Source organism: Cuculus canorus, chromosome 11 (genome assembly GCF_017976375.1).
Source record: "Cuculus canorus isolate bCucCan1 chromosome 11, bCucCan1.pri, whole genome shotgun sequence".
NCBI lineage: Eukaryota > Metazoa > Chordata > Aves > Cuculiformes > Cuculidae > Cuculus > Cuculus canorus.
The window spans coordinates 9525914-9542646 of NC_071411.1; the positions used below are offsets into that span (position 1 = coordinate 9525914).

The window sequence follows — 16733 nt, forward strand, 5'->3', positions numbered from 1 at the left end:
AAGAAGGAGGAGAAAAAGAGGAGAAAGGAGGAAAGAAAGGAGAAAGGAGGAGGAGGAGCCTCCCGTCTCCCCCCGGCATGGGCGCTGGGGTCGGGGCTGTTTGCGGTCGCCCCGCGGCCCCGGGACAGCTCGGCTCCCCCCGGCTCGCCCGCCCGCCCCCCGGCGGGGTCCGGAGCTCGGGCCCGGCAGCCCCGCTTCTGCCTGGCGAGTTTCTGTTGGGCCCCGGCTGGCAGGGATCCGCTGTCCCGCGCGCTCCCCTCCTGTAGCAGGAGCGGGTGAGCACAGCTCTGCTTCACCTGCGAGAGCTCTCGGGGACGGGGCTGTCCCACACAGCCACGGTATTTCACTGCGCTCCTGGCCATGATTAGAGGGGGATTTTCACTTCTAATGTCCCACGATTTTGTCCTTCAAGTTAAGTCCTTGAAAACATCTTTAACGGGGATCATCCGGGGCTGCATCCAAAGAGACGTGGCCAGCAGGGCGAGGGAGGTGATTCTACTCCTCTATTCCTCTCTTGTGAGACCTTATGTGGAGTATTGTGCCCAGTTCTGGAATCCCCAAAATAAGAAGGAGATGGAGCTGTTGGAACGGGCCCAGAGGAGGCTACAAGGATGATCTGAGGGCTGAAGCACCTCCCATATGAAGACAGGCTGAGAGAGTTGGGGTTGTTCAGCCTGGAGAAGAGAAGGCTCCGAAGAGACCTTATAGTGACCTTCCAGTACCTGAAGGGGCTCCAGGAAAGCTGTGGAGGGGCTGTTCACAAAGGCTTGTGAAGAGGGGATATGGGTGTAAACTGGAGAGGGGCAGATTTAGACTAGACATAAGGAGGAATTTCTTCACTATGAGAGTGGTGAGGCCCTGGCACAGGGAAGCTGTGGCTGCCCCATCCCTGGAGGTGTTCAAGGCCAGGTTGGATGGGGCCTTGGGCAGCCTGGTCCGGTGGGATGTGTCCCTGCCCATGGCCGGAGGGTTGGAACTAGATGATCTTTAAGGTCTCTTCCAACCCAACCTATTCTATGATTATATGATCATGTGTGTTTATGTGTTTTCCAAGGTATGAATTATAACTGGATGCCCAGCTCCTATAGACTTCATGTCCCAGCTAAAGGATATCACGTGGTCCCAGCCATACAGGGTAAGGGACCACAAGCGGGTTTTGGTTGCTATTCTAAATTTTGCTCTCATTCCTGCAATCTGGTCTTTTTGGGCTGCCTGTAACACAACCTGCACTTTATCACATCACCAGTGAATTTCACCTGTTCTGTATTCACAGTTCCACCATCCAGCGAAAGTATAATGGGAAATTAAATGGAACTGATTTAACTATAGGAGTAAATTAGTATTATATAAATGGTCAAACTTTGATTTTTTTTTACATGGACAGTTTCGCATTAAGAACCACTACACTTTGTTTTTTTGATTCAGTGATGAACAGAGAAACAGGCAGCTGTGGAAATAATGTAGAACCCCAGTTACCGTCACCTCTTCAGCACACAAAACACAGACCCCATTTCTCTTTGATATTAAAAACTGATAAGAGATCTTATGCTGTAAAAGCTGCCCTGGTCAGGTGCTCTCCCCGTAGTGCACTCAGGGAGACTATACATTGTTAAGCTTGTTTTTAGAAAGTATGATTGATTGTTACTTTTCTAAAAATCTATTCAATAATTTAAGGGGCTGTATTGATGCCAAGAACTTAAGACCTTGGAAATATTTTAAGTGTTCTAATTTTTAAAGTTTTTAAGTTTTAATTTTAAAACTCAAAGTCTTCAGCGTGTAGGGACTGGAAGGAAACCAGCAGTGTTTGTAAAGAAGGACAGTACTTTAAACGATGAAAATGGAAATATAGAATTAACCATCTGACTTTTCATACTGTTTTTGTTATATAAAAAGTATATTTCTGGCCTCTTCCAGACTTAGCTGGAAGGATTTAACCACACATAGAACAGGCCTGCCAAGAAGTGCTCAATATGCTCAGTCCTGAGCTGGCAGAGCCGTCTAGCGTGCACAGCTCATCAAAGCTCCTCGGTTTTCTTATTGCATAGGCCTATATTTGGAATTGGGGCTTCAGTTAATAACCATCTTCTCTCATTACTGTCATCCTTTACTCTCTTTTTTTCCCTGATGCCTGTATTCTGATCTCTGTTACTGTGTTTACACCCTAAGAAGGCTCCTTTTCCTACAGCAGTATGTGAGTTACCCCATGTATCTGCTGCATCTTTCTGACCAGCAGCTAAGAATTGCACTAACTCCCCCGCAGAGTGGCATCTCTTTGAAAACCAGATTGGAAAACCTGAGGTTTAAATTATTCATATCCCTGATGAGGCACCTGTGGACTAGTCTGAGGGCTTTGTATAGGGTGGGAGGAAGTGGGCAGTTGGGGGAGTGAGGGAGGAGGGGTTTGTAGGGTAATGCTTGAGGGTGGGCAAAGCTGGAGCAATATAGGTTCTGATTCTCTTGTGTTCCTGTCTTTAGAGGAAGTGAGCCTGAAGCTTAGTGCCTTTAAAGATTCACCTGCTGTGGTGTCATTGTCCTTCCTCTGGCTTTGTTTGAGCTGGGCTGTTTCCTGGTACTGAGTCATGCTTGTGCCTCAGGAAAGCTCAGGTGGAACTCCTTGTGCTGTTACCTTGCTCCTTTTCTCCAGGCCTCCGCTGAAGCCAGTGATTTGTGACCCTCAGTTAGTGAAACCGTGCTCCAGCAATGCGAGTGTCTCTGGGAGAGCTGCAAGACCTGTGCTTGGAGGGAAGACTGGTGAGTATGAGAAGGGTAATAGTGGGATTAAGTGAAAAAGAAAAGAAGAGAGCAGATGCGGGGCTTGTAGGGAGGTGCCTGTAGTTTTCTCACTCCTGATTCAGGTGTGTGTGTTACTCATGTAGTAGGTGCAGAGAAGGGATGAAGAAGGCAGTGGAGAAGTGGCTGTCACTAGATGGCACACGGAGCGCACCTGAGAGCCAGCTGGGATCCGCTGGGCTTTGCCGTAGGTTTCTCAGCACACGGGGCTGCAGTGTGAAAGATTTTTCTCTTGCAGTAAGTAGGACAGTCCTGCCTGTTGAGCTGTGAGGCCCTGCTGACCCAGGCAGCTCGATGCCCTCCTGTCATTCAGAAGTAGCAAGGACCAGGTATAAGGAAAAGCACGATACTTCTGGACTGCAAGCTCTTTCCTTACACCTGCTTTTCTCTACATGAAGCATAACTACTCATTTTCAAATGGAAAGTCTTAAAGGCTATTAACATCATAAATATAGTGATGGAAGTTTAAGAGCCTCCTGTTGGATAGGCTCAGTACAGTGGGTAGGCAAACAGTACAGTGGGAAGGACTGCCTACAGTGAGTTGTGCAGAGCATGATAACGTGCTAGGATGTGCACTAGAAACCACTCGCTGCATCTTTAATTTAATTGTGCTCTTTTACATGTTCTGTGTTTTACCACAGACTGTGAGAGCACATCTTGCCAAATGAATCGTTTTGAATTACTGATAAAACACTGAGTCGTGTCAGTCACTCTCAAAGAGAAATTTCATTCAACATTTTGAAAGAAAAATGCCATTTGTTTGCAGGTTTCTGAATAGAAATGGTCTTTAGCACTTCCTGAGGAACCCATTCCATGTTGAGTGATTGCATCGGTTTAATATGATTTGGATTTTCTGAGGGTATTAGGCTCCTATTGGGAGTCTCTCAGAGAGTATTTTAGAAGCGCTAATACAAAGTTAGCATTCCAGATGCAGTGATGTGTTGAATGCTGTCTGTTCACTCACAAAGGGAAGTTTGGGCTCCTGTGTCCCTAAGGGCCCCGTGTCCGTTTATAGATGTGGAGCATAATCTAAGTTTGTGCTGGTGTAAATGAGAACAGGCTTTGGCTGCTTGTCACTTAGGCAGGCTCATCACACTTTCCCACACAGAGAGTGTTTACGACATGAAAAAATCCAGGTCAATCTAAAGCAATCCAGTATATGCTTCTTCAAAAATTAATTTGTCATCATCCAGCTAGTTGCAATAGGAAAAGAGGTATTTGGGGACAAATTAAACATTATTGAAATGCTACAGGTGTCGTTGGGGACTGTATTTGGATCAGTAATAGCTTACCATTGTGAATCAGTGTAAAAGAGCAACAGCACAGGGAAGGAAAGTGTTCCAAATACTTGTTTAGTAAGCCCAGTCAGGCTCATGCTGCCCTGTTTTGCCACTGGAATATAAAATCTAAGCCTGCGGAACTCCACATCTACTCCTCATACAGTGCCGCACTCAAAGTCCTTTGCAAACACTGAGTAAGTAAGTAAGTTGCAAAATATGTTTGTGAGCTGTTGTAGTAACTCTTAACAGTGAAAGACCTGGTCTGTTGCTGCATTGGTCATTGCTACCGATGTCCAAGAGGAGAGACTCATGCGAATTCATCTGAGAAAAGGGCCACTGTCAGCCCAGTAGCTATGGCTCAGTCCTGCCAGAAACATATTCCAGTTAAGTTCTTGTGTACTCCTTGACCTCTTGAAATAACCTGTGACATTTGGAATGTTAAATAATGGAATGTGATCCCAGCACAGGAGAGGTAAATGTAGACTAGAAGTAATTCTTAATGATGTCTGTCTGCTTCTCAAGGAATGTAGTGAAACATTTTTGCATAAATACAGCATACTCGCTAAAAAAAGTTTACAATATCTGAAAATTAACAGTGTTGAGTTCATTGTAGAGTTTGGGGTGAGGCCAGAATGGAAAATCAGAATGATCTTCCAAAGTATTCCCTAAAGTGAACAGGTAGTTAATTGAAATTGATGCTGTGTTTAAAATTGGCCTAAATTCAATCTTATAACTTAATGATAAATTTTTAAAAATTCATTTTGAATCTACTAGCATGGAATGGGGAGCACAACATTCTTCCTACAACAAAAAATAATCTTTTATTTTAATTTATGTGAGAGAACTTTTCTGTTTGTTTGTTTAGGTGGATCTAAACCAACATTTTCTGTATTTTTCATTTTGTTCAGAGAACTAACAAATTTGCATATTGCTGTTCCTTTTAACGAAACTCATATATTCAGTACGCTCAAGTTGCTTGAAGTAAACATTTTGATACAATCCAAATTTGATTAATCTGCGTGGAGAGGATAGAAGTTACATTTCCATGACAAACCCATGATTTTCCTGTGTTTGCTGACTCCTCAATCAAAACTGACTGCATGATGATTTGGAAGAGCTGCAGCTGACAACTTGTTGAGCCCCATTTATCTGATTTGCCTATTAACGGTTTTGGTACTGGCAGGCCAGTCAGCTACACAAGTTCAAGCCCTTAATGCTGCTGAAGAATCTGGCGTGTCGGTCCTGAGCGCCATGGAATGGCACCTATTTTACATAGAGTAGCTGAATTATAAAGGGGAGAGACAGCAAGATTCAGAGTTCTTTTGTGTTTACATTTAATTTAATGTTTTGAATGTAGGATCCACACCTACCATGTCTAGATTAGGTTCAGGGCTCATTTCAGCTTTCAAGCACATCCATGTTTGGGTGCTGTCTCCCATGGCCTCTCTTGTCTTCTATTTCCCAAACAAATCTGTACTGCACACAGTTCCTGTCTTGGAAGCAACATGTCTAAAATCAAGAAATGGAATACCTTCAACAGTGAAAGATTTGTGATTTTTTGCAGCCTGTTGTTGCTGTTTTCAACAACACCTGTTTGTTCCAATAGCTTGCTTCTTGTCTTGACTGCTTTGGCTCAGAGAATCTGTTACAAAGTCTTACTATATTTTTCATTTGCCTTAGTTTTTCTTCTCTTTTTACAGTAGCTTCTTCAGACACTCCACACGTCACTACCAGTTTCAGAATCAAGAGGGAACTTTGCTGGAAACATGCTTGTCTGTAAAAAGTAGTTTAAAACAGCAATAGTATTTCAGGCAACCTCTTCAAAGCAGGTTCTTTCCCTAGATTTCTCAGTCATAATCTCACATTTTCTCTATACCAATCAGCTATTGAAGTGTCTACATTGTTCATATTTGTTTGCATTTAGTTAGGATATCCATTATAGAGAGAAGATGGCAATGAACTAACTTCCTTTGATATGATAAGTTGGATCCTGGTTTACTGCATCCCAGTATTTGTGTGATTTATTAGGTCCAGGTTTTCCCTCTTTCCAGCTCTCATGGCTATGAGGAAGGTTCAGTGTATGTTGGTTGTGAGTAAATGAGGAAAGTGCTCCTTCAGTCACTCGACACTTCCTGCGCCGGTGTCTGTGAGATGCTGCTTTCTTGTCTGGATCACTGGCTTTTAGGTCAAACCAAAGTGGTTGAAATAAACTCAAGAGCTTGCCTTTAGGCAAGGATCATTCCATTATATTAGTATCTGACATGCCCCATCTCTGTCAGCAACCAGTATTGTGCACCAGCATACAAATGTAGTTTGTGATCTAATAAGATTTTGGTTCTGCTTTACTCTCTTTCAGCCTGTGCTCCTTAAACTTATGTAAGCAGACAATATAAATTGGCATATAAGTGGTAAATGTCCTTTTCTTGGTTTCCTTCTTAGGACTTTTAAGCTGCAATGGTTTCATCAAGGGGAACAAACCATGAGTGTCTTTATGCAGGTCTAAAAGGAATCTCAAGGCAGGTAGGTAACTCGGTTTTCTCAAGGAATTTCACCATCTTTTTTTGTCAGAGATCTGTGTTCAGCCCTACCCTGCAGGAGTGGGCAGTTCATGCTGTTCTTGTTGGAAGAGACAGTGGGACTCCTGCACTCTAATGCAGGTAGACCACATATCCATTTCCTAAAACCAGAAGTATTTCCCTGTCGGCATCTTTTGTGTTATGTGTCTGTACAGCCTAGACCTCACCCAGGCTCATCCATTCTGCAGTGCTTCTCCCCTTGACTGCTTTTGATCATAGTTTTTACTCATGGCAATGTCCTGATGGATGCTTTAAAATTGCAGCTGGCTGCTTAGTGTTAAGTACTTGAGTTACCAGGCAAGAGTGACTCTACCTCAGCTGTGTGATAATGTTGTTTTCAAACTTTCTCCAACTAATGAGTCATTAAAAGTAGTAATAAAGGGTTTTGTTGAGGCCGTGCATCCCTTGGAAATGCTTAGCTGATGACAATTAGAGTGGGTTAGCAAAGAGGTCAAGGCTGATAAGTGTGTGGGAGGGGGCACAGAACAGTGATGGTGAGAGAAATTGAAAATAGATGCTGGAGATGTTCGTTATACACCTTGTTCACATCAACTTTCTCCTCCCCTTGGAAAAAAAAAAGCTCATTTTGGAACACTTGTAAAAGTTGCTCTTTAGGAATCAAACTCTCTTATGTCTCAATAACTTGCAAAATTCCTGAAATGTAAAATGGTGATAAAGTAAACAGAGAATTCATCTGTGTAGGGCTGTTTTAGTCTCAATTAAAAATAAGATTTTCCATGACTGTGGTGCCACATTAGGGCCAGTGCACAGCTTTGCTCTGTGGACCTAATCCTGATTCTGCAGAGAACAAGAGATATTTTTTCCACTGACTTCCGTGACTTTGGACCAAATTTGCAACCAATTCTTTATCATTTCTGAAGAGCCCCAGACTGTCTTACAGATGGATCTTGTACTTCGTCGAGGAGCTTTGCAACTTAAAGGCGCTGTTCTGTAATTATCAAGATGCACAAGTACATTTACGTGTGTGACTGAGCAAAGCTGGTAACACTTCATGTTGCTAAGAAATTGCACTCTATTTACTATTTAAAGGAGCAGAGCAGTATAGTATAGAAGCTGGTTCTTTTCTTGTTAGTCCCTTAGCCAAATTCCACAGCCAAAAACTTTTAACGTGTAGGTAAATTTGACAGATACAGAACTTGTGTGTGTTTCATAGTCGCAAAACTGTCAAATCACAAATGGCAGGCTGTGCTCTGAGCATGATGCCTGTAGAAGAAAGAATGTTGTAGTTGAATGGTGCCGTGTCTCCAGCACTGCAGAAGACAGGAAGAAGTTAATTGAGAGGTGAAATTCTCGTGCAGGTACTGGAAGAAAATGTGCTATCAAACAAAACAGAAATCTGGACAATTTTGTTGGCAAAATTGAAATATTGTTTTGAGGTACTGTAAAAAAAGTAGGAGAACTCAAAATATGTATTTTTTTCCCCAATGAACACCCTCTCTTTCCTTGAGTGACAGTCTTTTATGCAAGTAATAGAATAACTGAGCAATTTGCTCCATTGAAAGTAAATGCTAGCTTTTGAAAGTTTTAAAGGGAAAATTTAATATAAAGTGGAGAAAACCAGAACTCCTGTTCCCTTTTTGTAAATAGTCTTACGTTTCAAAAAATGCATGGATTAAATAAGGTGATCAGATCACCAGGTGCAAATTCTAATCTGCCTGCAAAATTGGAACTTGGTGATTAATATTATTCTTTCCTAGGTTGCAGTTGTAGCTCTGTCTCCAAGCCTTTTCAGCAATAACGTAGCTCCATGAACTGTGTTTAGCACAATCAGAATAATCCTGTATGTGCAGGAACCCCAAGATTAAAGAGAACTGCAACTAGCTCTCTTGAAACAAATATCTGTGGAAGTTTAAGAGCCTCTTGTTTAGTCTTCTTGAGATTTCTGTCAGGACTGTTGCTTTCCTGGCTATTTGGCAATGATGGTTGCATTTTTATGGTGCCTCAGTAGTGGATTTTCTGGTGCTTTTGACTGTTATATACGTTTCCGGGGTCATACTTCTTGAGTTTCTAGGAGTTTCAGACCCCGGCCACTGGCAGAAGCTCAGGACTTTTGGCTCACATTTCAGCCTTCAAATTATTCTGTTTTCTGTTTGTGGACATGTCAAGCCAGTGTCAGGACCTGTACATGTGCATGTCTGGATGGAAATCCTTCTTTTGTCCTTTAAACTGGCTACTGGCCTATACAGCTTGGCAGGGGAACTTTCGTATGCAATCACACCCCTGTCCAGGAATCCCTGAGAATGTTTTTTAACCTATTTTGGACATTTTATAGCAAGTGGTGATAGTCTTGTGTAGTAGTGTTCCCTGAGGTTTAAGAAGCATTCATTCATTGATGGAAATGGTGTAGGAAATGATATAATCTTTATAGTTTTTTTTCCCTTGTAAAATGAAAACTAAACATTTTAAAGGGCATCATATACAGAAAATGTGCTGAAGGAATTTGAAGTGTATGAATGTTCCCAGCTACCTCTTATGAGGATTTCTTAAGCACTTGTTAATTAGAAAACCCCTGTCAATGGACAATGTTTCCCAGTTGTCACATACATTAAGCAGCAGATTATCTCCAAAGTTAGGAAGTGTTTGATAGACCATGTTAAATATTGGTCGGCCTGGGAGCATCTAACTGCAGTGAAACTTGCTGAATGGATTAATTATTCTTCTAAACCATATGGCAAAACTAACGGTTATAACTGAGGAAGTGTTCTGAAGCACTGTGTGAGGAAACAATCGTATTTAAAGGGAGTGCTCAAGGCACTGAATGTGTCTTGATAGTATTGACAAGGATGAGTGTCACTAGCAAGCCATCGTTTGTTTATAAAAAAATAATATTCTAGTTAAATATTGACATGCTCTAACCTTTTTGAATGTACAAGAAGTGATTTGAATAACTGTGCACTCAATAAGTGTGCATTAACTGCAAAAATCAGAAAATCTGTTCTTTAGAACTGCAAAGAGGAAATCAGGCTATCTAGTAAATCTAGTAGAGGTCCCTGGACTAGATGACAAAGTTGCTGTGGGTTTAGCCCAGGTGTATATTTTTGTTTGTCATATACGTAGAAGATTTTAAAAGGGAATCTATGTGCAAATCATCCTTCCACTTCAGTAGCAGAACAGTTTTGTGTATAAACATGTGCTGGCCACCAGCATGCAAGAAGATTGTGACTAGAAAAATACCCTTTGATGTTAATTTATTTTTTTTTTTTTTAGCTTGGGTTGTTTGTGTTTTTCACTATATTACAGTATGTTTGCACAACCAATAAGGACACACAGAATTGACTACTGATATTTATTGACTCATTCATATCAAATAAACACTTTTGGGAGTCTGACCATGGAAAGTAAAAGCATTCCTTTGAGATGGGAGAAATCAGAAATCCTTATTGGAAGAAAAGGATGTCTGCTTGTTTCCGTTTCAGATGTCTGAGGAGAAGGCGTGGGTTTGAGTGGCACAACTGAAATGTGACACACCAGGGTGGAAATCCTGTCGTAGCCTGGGGTGTACACAATGAGGTTGACAGCTTGCGGTTGGGATGCTCTGGGATGCATTAACCGTTTGCACTATACAGGTCTTACATGAAAAGAGTTTTTATGTACCAGTTCCAAGTCAGACTATGAAGTCAGTCATCTAATCTGTTCCAGCTGGAACAGTTCCTATCTCTGTTTAGTGCTCTCTGTCTAGACAGGTTGTCATGCACAAGGGTTCAGGTCTCATTTACGTATCATTTAGAATTGAAAACTTGTTCAATCTCATTATGAAATATTTGGCCTATGTTGTACTTTTTTTTTCCTCTCTACCGATTTCACTGACTTGAGAGGACACCATATGATTGTTCCACTATGATGGCATCAGAACAGAGCCTGTTTCAGTCACTTGGGAACAGCAAATTGGGGACACACAGTGTGATTTTTCTGGGGTTTGGGCCCATAAGGTAATGAGCACTCTTAACTTCCTGAAGTGGGGGAGTTGAAGACTCCCAGTACTTGCCTGTCCCATTCAACTGGGTCCCTTAGTTCTTTAACTTTAAGTGTGTGACAAAGACATTAGCTTCAATGGGAACATGAATGCACAAAAAGACAGGTGCAGAGCTCAGCAGCAGGAAGCCAAAGGGGAGGGTACAGATTTTTTTTGTGGTCTGGCAGTTTACTTCACCAAATGCAAATGATATGTAATTATATTCTCATTCCTCTATTCCACTCTCCCACGCTGACCTCTTTCCTGGGTGCTGGCGTTTACTTTCTACCCTCTCTTTGCTAACGTTTTCTACTAACTCAAGCAACAAGCTGCCTTTGTTGCAGGTGAAGGACTCCTGAAAGCTGCAGGGGCCTGCATTATCTGGGCTGTCAGAATTCCAGTGCCTTTTTCCAGAGTGGTGCTGTTTCTCATTATATTGGTCATTTAGGTCTACCTCATCATTCCATCCTCTTTTGCTAGGATACTGGTGCTTGTCCATCAAATACCTTCTGCCTGGATGCTGTCTTTTGGATAATTCATCCAAGTAGGTTAGCTGTGCACTGGGAATGTCAGTATATTGATCTGACAATGACCTTCTGCCAGGATGCTGTCTCTTTTTCAGCTCCAGATAGCTGTCAAGGTCAGCTTCTATCTCTCTTTTCCCTGGATGCTGCCTCTTCTGAATGTCTCCATAAGATACGTCTTCTTCAACATCTCTCTTTCCAGGATGCTGTCTCTTCTCTAGGTCATTTAGGTACTTCTTCCCGGGGTGTTGTCTTTTGGAAAGCCATTCTGGCAGAGGGCTATTTGAATCTGTCCAAAGAAAAGTGTAATGTTAGTGATAACCCATAATCCTCACTAAGGAATTTGAAATGGGAATTTGTGTATGTGCAGGATCACAACCTGTTGCTCATGAAACAATTGCACAGTTAACTGCATGGTCTTGAATTTGACCACTCTGGATGACACCTGTCACAACAGTTCTGGCACGTTTTTAGCAAGGAACCAGTTGCAGCCGAATGGGAAGACATGCAATGGGAAAGCCTAACATGTTGATTTGGGTAAATGTGTCAGATTCAGGTAAAGGGAGGCGAGTAAAAGATGCTGAGTAGCTGAAAGAAATACTCAGCTGCAGAAGCTGAGTATGAATAAGCTGGAAATCGTCAGCAGGCAGGGAAAGGATAGGGCTGAGACACAAGTAGAAGCAGGCATGTGGACATTGGAAAGCCAGCTCAGCATTTCCAGCTACCAATCGTAACTGTATTAGTATCTCTTACTCATTCTTAAGCTTGTGTTAATATTTCAGGTCTTGAGTCAGCACAATCAACTCAGCATTCATGTGAAGAGGGAGGAAGGCTCTTTCTATGGGCACTTGGGGCCAGCTCCTCTTTCCACTCTGTGCTGCTTGTTGGTGGCAGGCATCTGTGTGCTGCTTTTTGCAGTCTGAGTCTGATTTGCTTCCACTGCTGTGACAAGTGAGAGCAGAGCACCCACCATCTAGGAGGTGGTGAACACCAGAGCAGTCTCTGCATTCCCAGCCATGAAAATTTGGGTGTAAAAACCAGTGAGTTGAGGTAGTAGATGAATGGCAGCGTTCCCACATCCAATTAACATAAGATGCAGGGTCCGCAACAAAGGAATGTGTCCTGCACATGTCCTCTTAGAGCTTCCCTAGCAAAGTACTTGCCAGACAGGCAAGTTTTCTGTGACGGGCTTCTACTTTATTATACAGCAGCTGCTCAGTGAGGCTGCAGCATTGCCTAAACAGAGAGATCTTACAGAAGAAAGTGCCTATTGAGAACTCTGTCAGTGTATTGCAGCAGACCTCCTATCCTTCCCCTCCCCTTGCAGTAATAAATATGTACATTGGAACCTGGGAACTATGCATTGGATCTAACAATCTCAGCAAGTCCAATGCCAACATCACCAGATGGGTCTCCAGGTGCTATATATACCTTTAAGCATCTCTTCTTCCTTTTTGGCGTTCTTGAGGACAGACTGAAGAATAAGGCTTTCGGATGTCTGCAGGATGTCATCCAGGGGACTTCTTCCCATGTTCTCACTTCTCTCTGGAATTGGCTGCCTCCCGTTGAGGCAAACGCCACATGAGGTCAGGCAGAGGAGTAGCAGTGGCAGCTGGATGGATGGCATTGTGGGACAGGGGTTCCTGCAGATTCATGGGAGACAGAATAGGGGAGGAGGGTGGAGCAAACAAACCTAGCAATAATAGCAATATTTCCAGACACTGAAAAGAAGAAATATAGATTGAAGTCTCTTATGAGGGTCCTTCCTCATTTCTGTCCCTAATCTCTCAGTTTATTTTATATTCTTCAAAGAATCTGTAAATTCTTCATAATTAAAACCAGGCACTTGTTCGTTGTTCTGGCAGAATAAACATGAACATTTTAAATGCCAGCTTCCTGATGCACAGATCATTCTGAAAGCCAGTGATTTTGCTTTGCCTTCTCCCAAAAGGCAAAAATAATTCCCCCCTAACTCTGTGTTAACCCTTGCCCTGCATGAGGCACGCACACATACATCTGCACTGACAATCTCCACCAGGCAGCTCCCTTTGTTAAGGGTTCATTATAAAATAATAGTGGAATTTGCAGCACTTCGATTCCACGTTTAGTTAAATGTCAACTTTAATGGTTGTTAGTTTTTTAATGTCTCTGTCCAATTAAAATAAGGTCTGTGTATCTGCCAATATAAGATAGCTGTGCTCTGTTGGTTGGGGAGATTTCTTGCATTAAGGAAGCACTTGGTATTTTTTTTTTTCAGAGACAAAATAATAATTATATCCTTTATTACCTCTTGCCCAAATTACAAGTGTTTTTCTATTTGTTCTGACTAGCACTGGAATTCCTAACTCGCTTATCATGAATTCATTTTCCAGTAAGCAGAGTTCCTTCAGTAGAATGGAATACATCTTTAATACTGGTATAGCAGGCATTTAGCTCAATTATATCTTCAGAACATAAAATAAATGCACAATTTTATTAAGTTCTACAAATATTTAAAATAGAGAATGAGTTTATTACCTCTCTTATTGGCAGGTTTCTCTCCCTTCTGATGAAGTCCTTGGGTAACAGACCTATGAATATCACGTAGGCTATTTGGCTCAGAGCAATCTTTAGAAGGAAAATTAGAATTAGAAATTATTTGGTAATTTACCTGGTTTGTAGTTTCAGATTTTTGCTTGATGCATCTGCTGAGAGATTGTTTAGTCCTTTAAAGCTGTTTGTACATCTGAGCTTCAGAGTTGCCCTTTTCCTGCTACAGACACACAGAGCATCCAATAGAACTGTTGCTAAGTTCTCTTTGGATGGCTTGTGTCTCCGTACTTATACTGTACTGCCTCCGGACCCTTTATGCAAATAGCTGTGAGGTAATTTAGGTGATGTGTTATTTTCTTTTTTTTTTTTACTGATGTCAGAGATCTGCATTTTGAATGCCTTTTAAAACTCTGATAGTTATTTCCTGACCTCTGTATATCCATGCTTGACATACAGAAATTGCTATTTTTCAATTCTCTAAAGGGCTTATGTTGAATTTTATGTAGCACAGCATAGTGGAAAGGAGGTTTTTCTCTTCTTAACAAAAAGCTTGTGTATCCTCTATTAAGCAAGCACTGAGGTAGTAATTTTTTAAGTTAAGGAAGGGAAACAATGAAAAAACGTAATTAATTGTATTTAAATACGTTTATACAGTGAGTTCTTATCCTGAATGACACTATACAGTTTTTGGCTCACAGTTCTTTATTTTCTCAGCGTAGGCTTCCATAAGCAGTATATAAACAGACACACAGCATTAGATATTAAAACATGGTTATGTTGCTGCTACGTGCTTCAAAAAGCATTATACTATTGTAAGTAGAGATAAGATTCCCTCTCTTTAATCCATCTGTCTATTTAAGATATTCTTCTACGCAGTACTGCTCAAAACAGATCATGCAGGGGTCACACATGAAGAGCTAATGATTCTTCGATAATCTCAGTGATCCTGATCACAATATGTAGAACTAAAACTGGGATACAGATTGTTCACAGTACTGAAGCAATTCAGGATTAATTTATTTTTACTGCATGAAAGGTTTCAGGCAGATGAAGTCAGTGTTTTTCTGCTTTTCCGTTTACTACCGTGGTCATGAACACAAAACCACCTTTGTACGTGCTTCTCATCACTGCCTTCAAAATGTTTAAGTTAAAATTTGTCTTCACCAGTTAAGCGCCAATATAAACCAACAACCTGTTGCCATGGCTTGAGAACACTTTCTTGGTTTATCTCTCTCACAAGGCAAGAAGTGTGTGAAGTGAGTTGCTTGTTTTGGCAGGATGTTTTAAAAACGAGATTCCTTGGATAGCTACATTTCCAGCGATGTTGTGTGGCAAAGTAAGGTTAAGAATTTGTCTAGCCCTTGATTTGTAATGATCATTATTTTCCAGTGGAGTTCATCCACAAATCTTGAGCCAAAGCCTTAATCCTGGGGGAAGTTCTCTTACGTGCACAGGGCACCAGGCAGCCAGGAGCAGTCAGGAACTTCTAGAGTCAGCAGATCTGAGCAGTCTTCTCAAGGCATGTTTGGGGCACAGCCCTACTAGGAAGCTGGTCTCAAAACTCAGTCGTGTTTTGTTTCAGCTGAAATGTATCTGTAAAGCATTTCAGCTTTGAAAAAGCATTTTCTGACAAACGTGTTTCTGTGGTACATCCCCAGCCAGCTCTTGCAGGTGGGATGTTCTTATTAAACCACCAGCTCCAGCCCTCTAAATCGCAAAGAGAGGAATAGGTCTGTAAGACAGGCGGTACCATCAGTCCCATAATCTCTGTACTCGCGGTTACCAATACTCCTATCCCAGACACAGCTAATGTCCATCTCTGGTCAAAATCTTGTCCCACTGCCATCCTGTTCAATTTAACATTTGCATTTAATCAGAGAGGTGTGAGGTGACTTCATTACTGCCTTTATATCCTTCCACATAGAGAGGATAACAACGGGGTGTTTTCTGTCTTTACGCTGGTAAAAGCATAAGCAGGACTAGTACCTGGAAGCGGAGGTTTAACAATTTTAGTTGAACTCAGATTCCTAACTATGATGATAATTTATGATGATAATTAAACATTGACGTAGATTTCCAGATGTAGCCTTGGTGTCGCTTAGAGATTTAGAGATGAAGTTCATTTTCTTTTGGCAGGACAAACGTTTTATTAAGACATTTGAGGAAAAACATCTAAAGTGAGGAAAATGGTTTCCTCTGAGAATGCAAGATGGTGGCAGTGGACAGAGGTTCTGCTCTCTGGGCAAGGATCACCAGGGCACCTCAGCAACAAATTCTTTGCCTTCACAGGAGTACTGAGATCCATGTTCCCCCAGCACGTAACAGTCTGAGCTGTGGGAACAGAAATACTTTAGTCTAACAGGTTTTTTTCAGTCTGACTTAAAGTACCTGAGTGAAACATGATTAGATTAGATTTAGCTGATGATCCTTTCTGTTCTTCTGAAAGCAGGAACTACTCAGCAATGAACATTTGTGTTCTAAGACTGCAATGCAGGTTTTGTAATAAGTGTCCTTAGAAACAGAGATATTACTAAGAGAGTACTGAAACGAGTACAAAGAGTGTCTCAGGCCTGCGTGCCTGGATACCGCAACAACGTGATTTCAGTTTCACGATGAGGAATAGGGCATCTCCAAAGAAGTGGTGGCATTGGTTTTTCTTTTCGAGGCAGACTTCTGGACCTCTGGCACATGGTCACAATAGGAGTAGGAGCTCCAAATTGGATTCTAGATATTGTAGATGAGTTCCTGGTTACTGGTAAAGGTGTTTTATGTGGCATAAAAATGCATGCAAAGCCCTCATTCCAGCAGGTAGGGCTAGGAATTCACTTTGTCTTAGGAATACCCTTTATGCTGGAATGAATAGGAGTACAATCCAGTGCTAGGTCAGGAAGTCTGTGTTATTTACACTGTTCAGGGATTCCTTTCCCCCTAGAAGACAGCTCTAAGGGAAGGCTTTCTGAATGTTTTGGATCCAAAAGTCAGGCTCTGTAGAATTCTGCAGGGTGAAATTTGGCTTGTATTCTCCTTCATTTTCTGTTGACAAAAACTGAATGTCAAA

At 41.8% G+C, this 16733-nt stretch overlaps 1 protein-coding gene and 1 long non-coding RNA gene across 3 annotated transcripts in view; one reads left to right on the forward strand and one right to left on the reverse strand.

Annotated features, from left to right (window-relative positions):
• Positions 1-325: 325 nt before the first annotated feature.
• The window catches only part of LOC128853316 (uncharacterized), a 55016-nt gene continuing 38608 nt past the window's right edge, over positions 326-16733 (forward strand). The window contains exons 1-3 of the long non-coding RNA XR_008451772.1: positions 326-1135; positions 2645-2751; positions 6510-6590. This is a non-coding gene — a long non-coding RNA (uncharacterized LOC128853316). The remainder of the gene's footprint in view (positions 1136-2644; positions 2752-6509; positions 6591-16733) is intronic.
• TRH (thyrotropin releasing hormone) lies at positions 9880-13945 on the reverse strand. 2 transcript variants are annotated; one of them, XM_054077073.1, is made up of 4 exons: positions 13794-13943; positions 13661-13713; positions 12575-12786; positions 9880-11432 (listed from the first exon to the last, which is right to left on the reverse strand). In XM_054077073.1, the coding sequence occupies exons 3-4, from the start codon at positions 12768-12770 to the stop codon at positions 10846-10848; spliced, it is 783 nt and encodes a 260-aa protein (XP_053933048.1). In that variant the 5' UTR covers positions 12771-12786; positions 13661-13713; positions 13794-13943; the 3' UTR covers positions 9880-10845. The 2 variants fall into 2 exon arrangements, with proteins under 2 accessions (XP_053933048.1, XP_053933047.1); XM_054077072.1 differs by lacking the exon at positions 13661-13713 and having other exon boundaries at positions 13794-13945.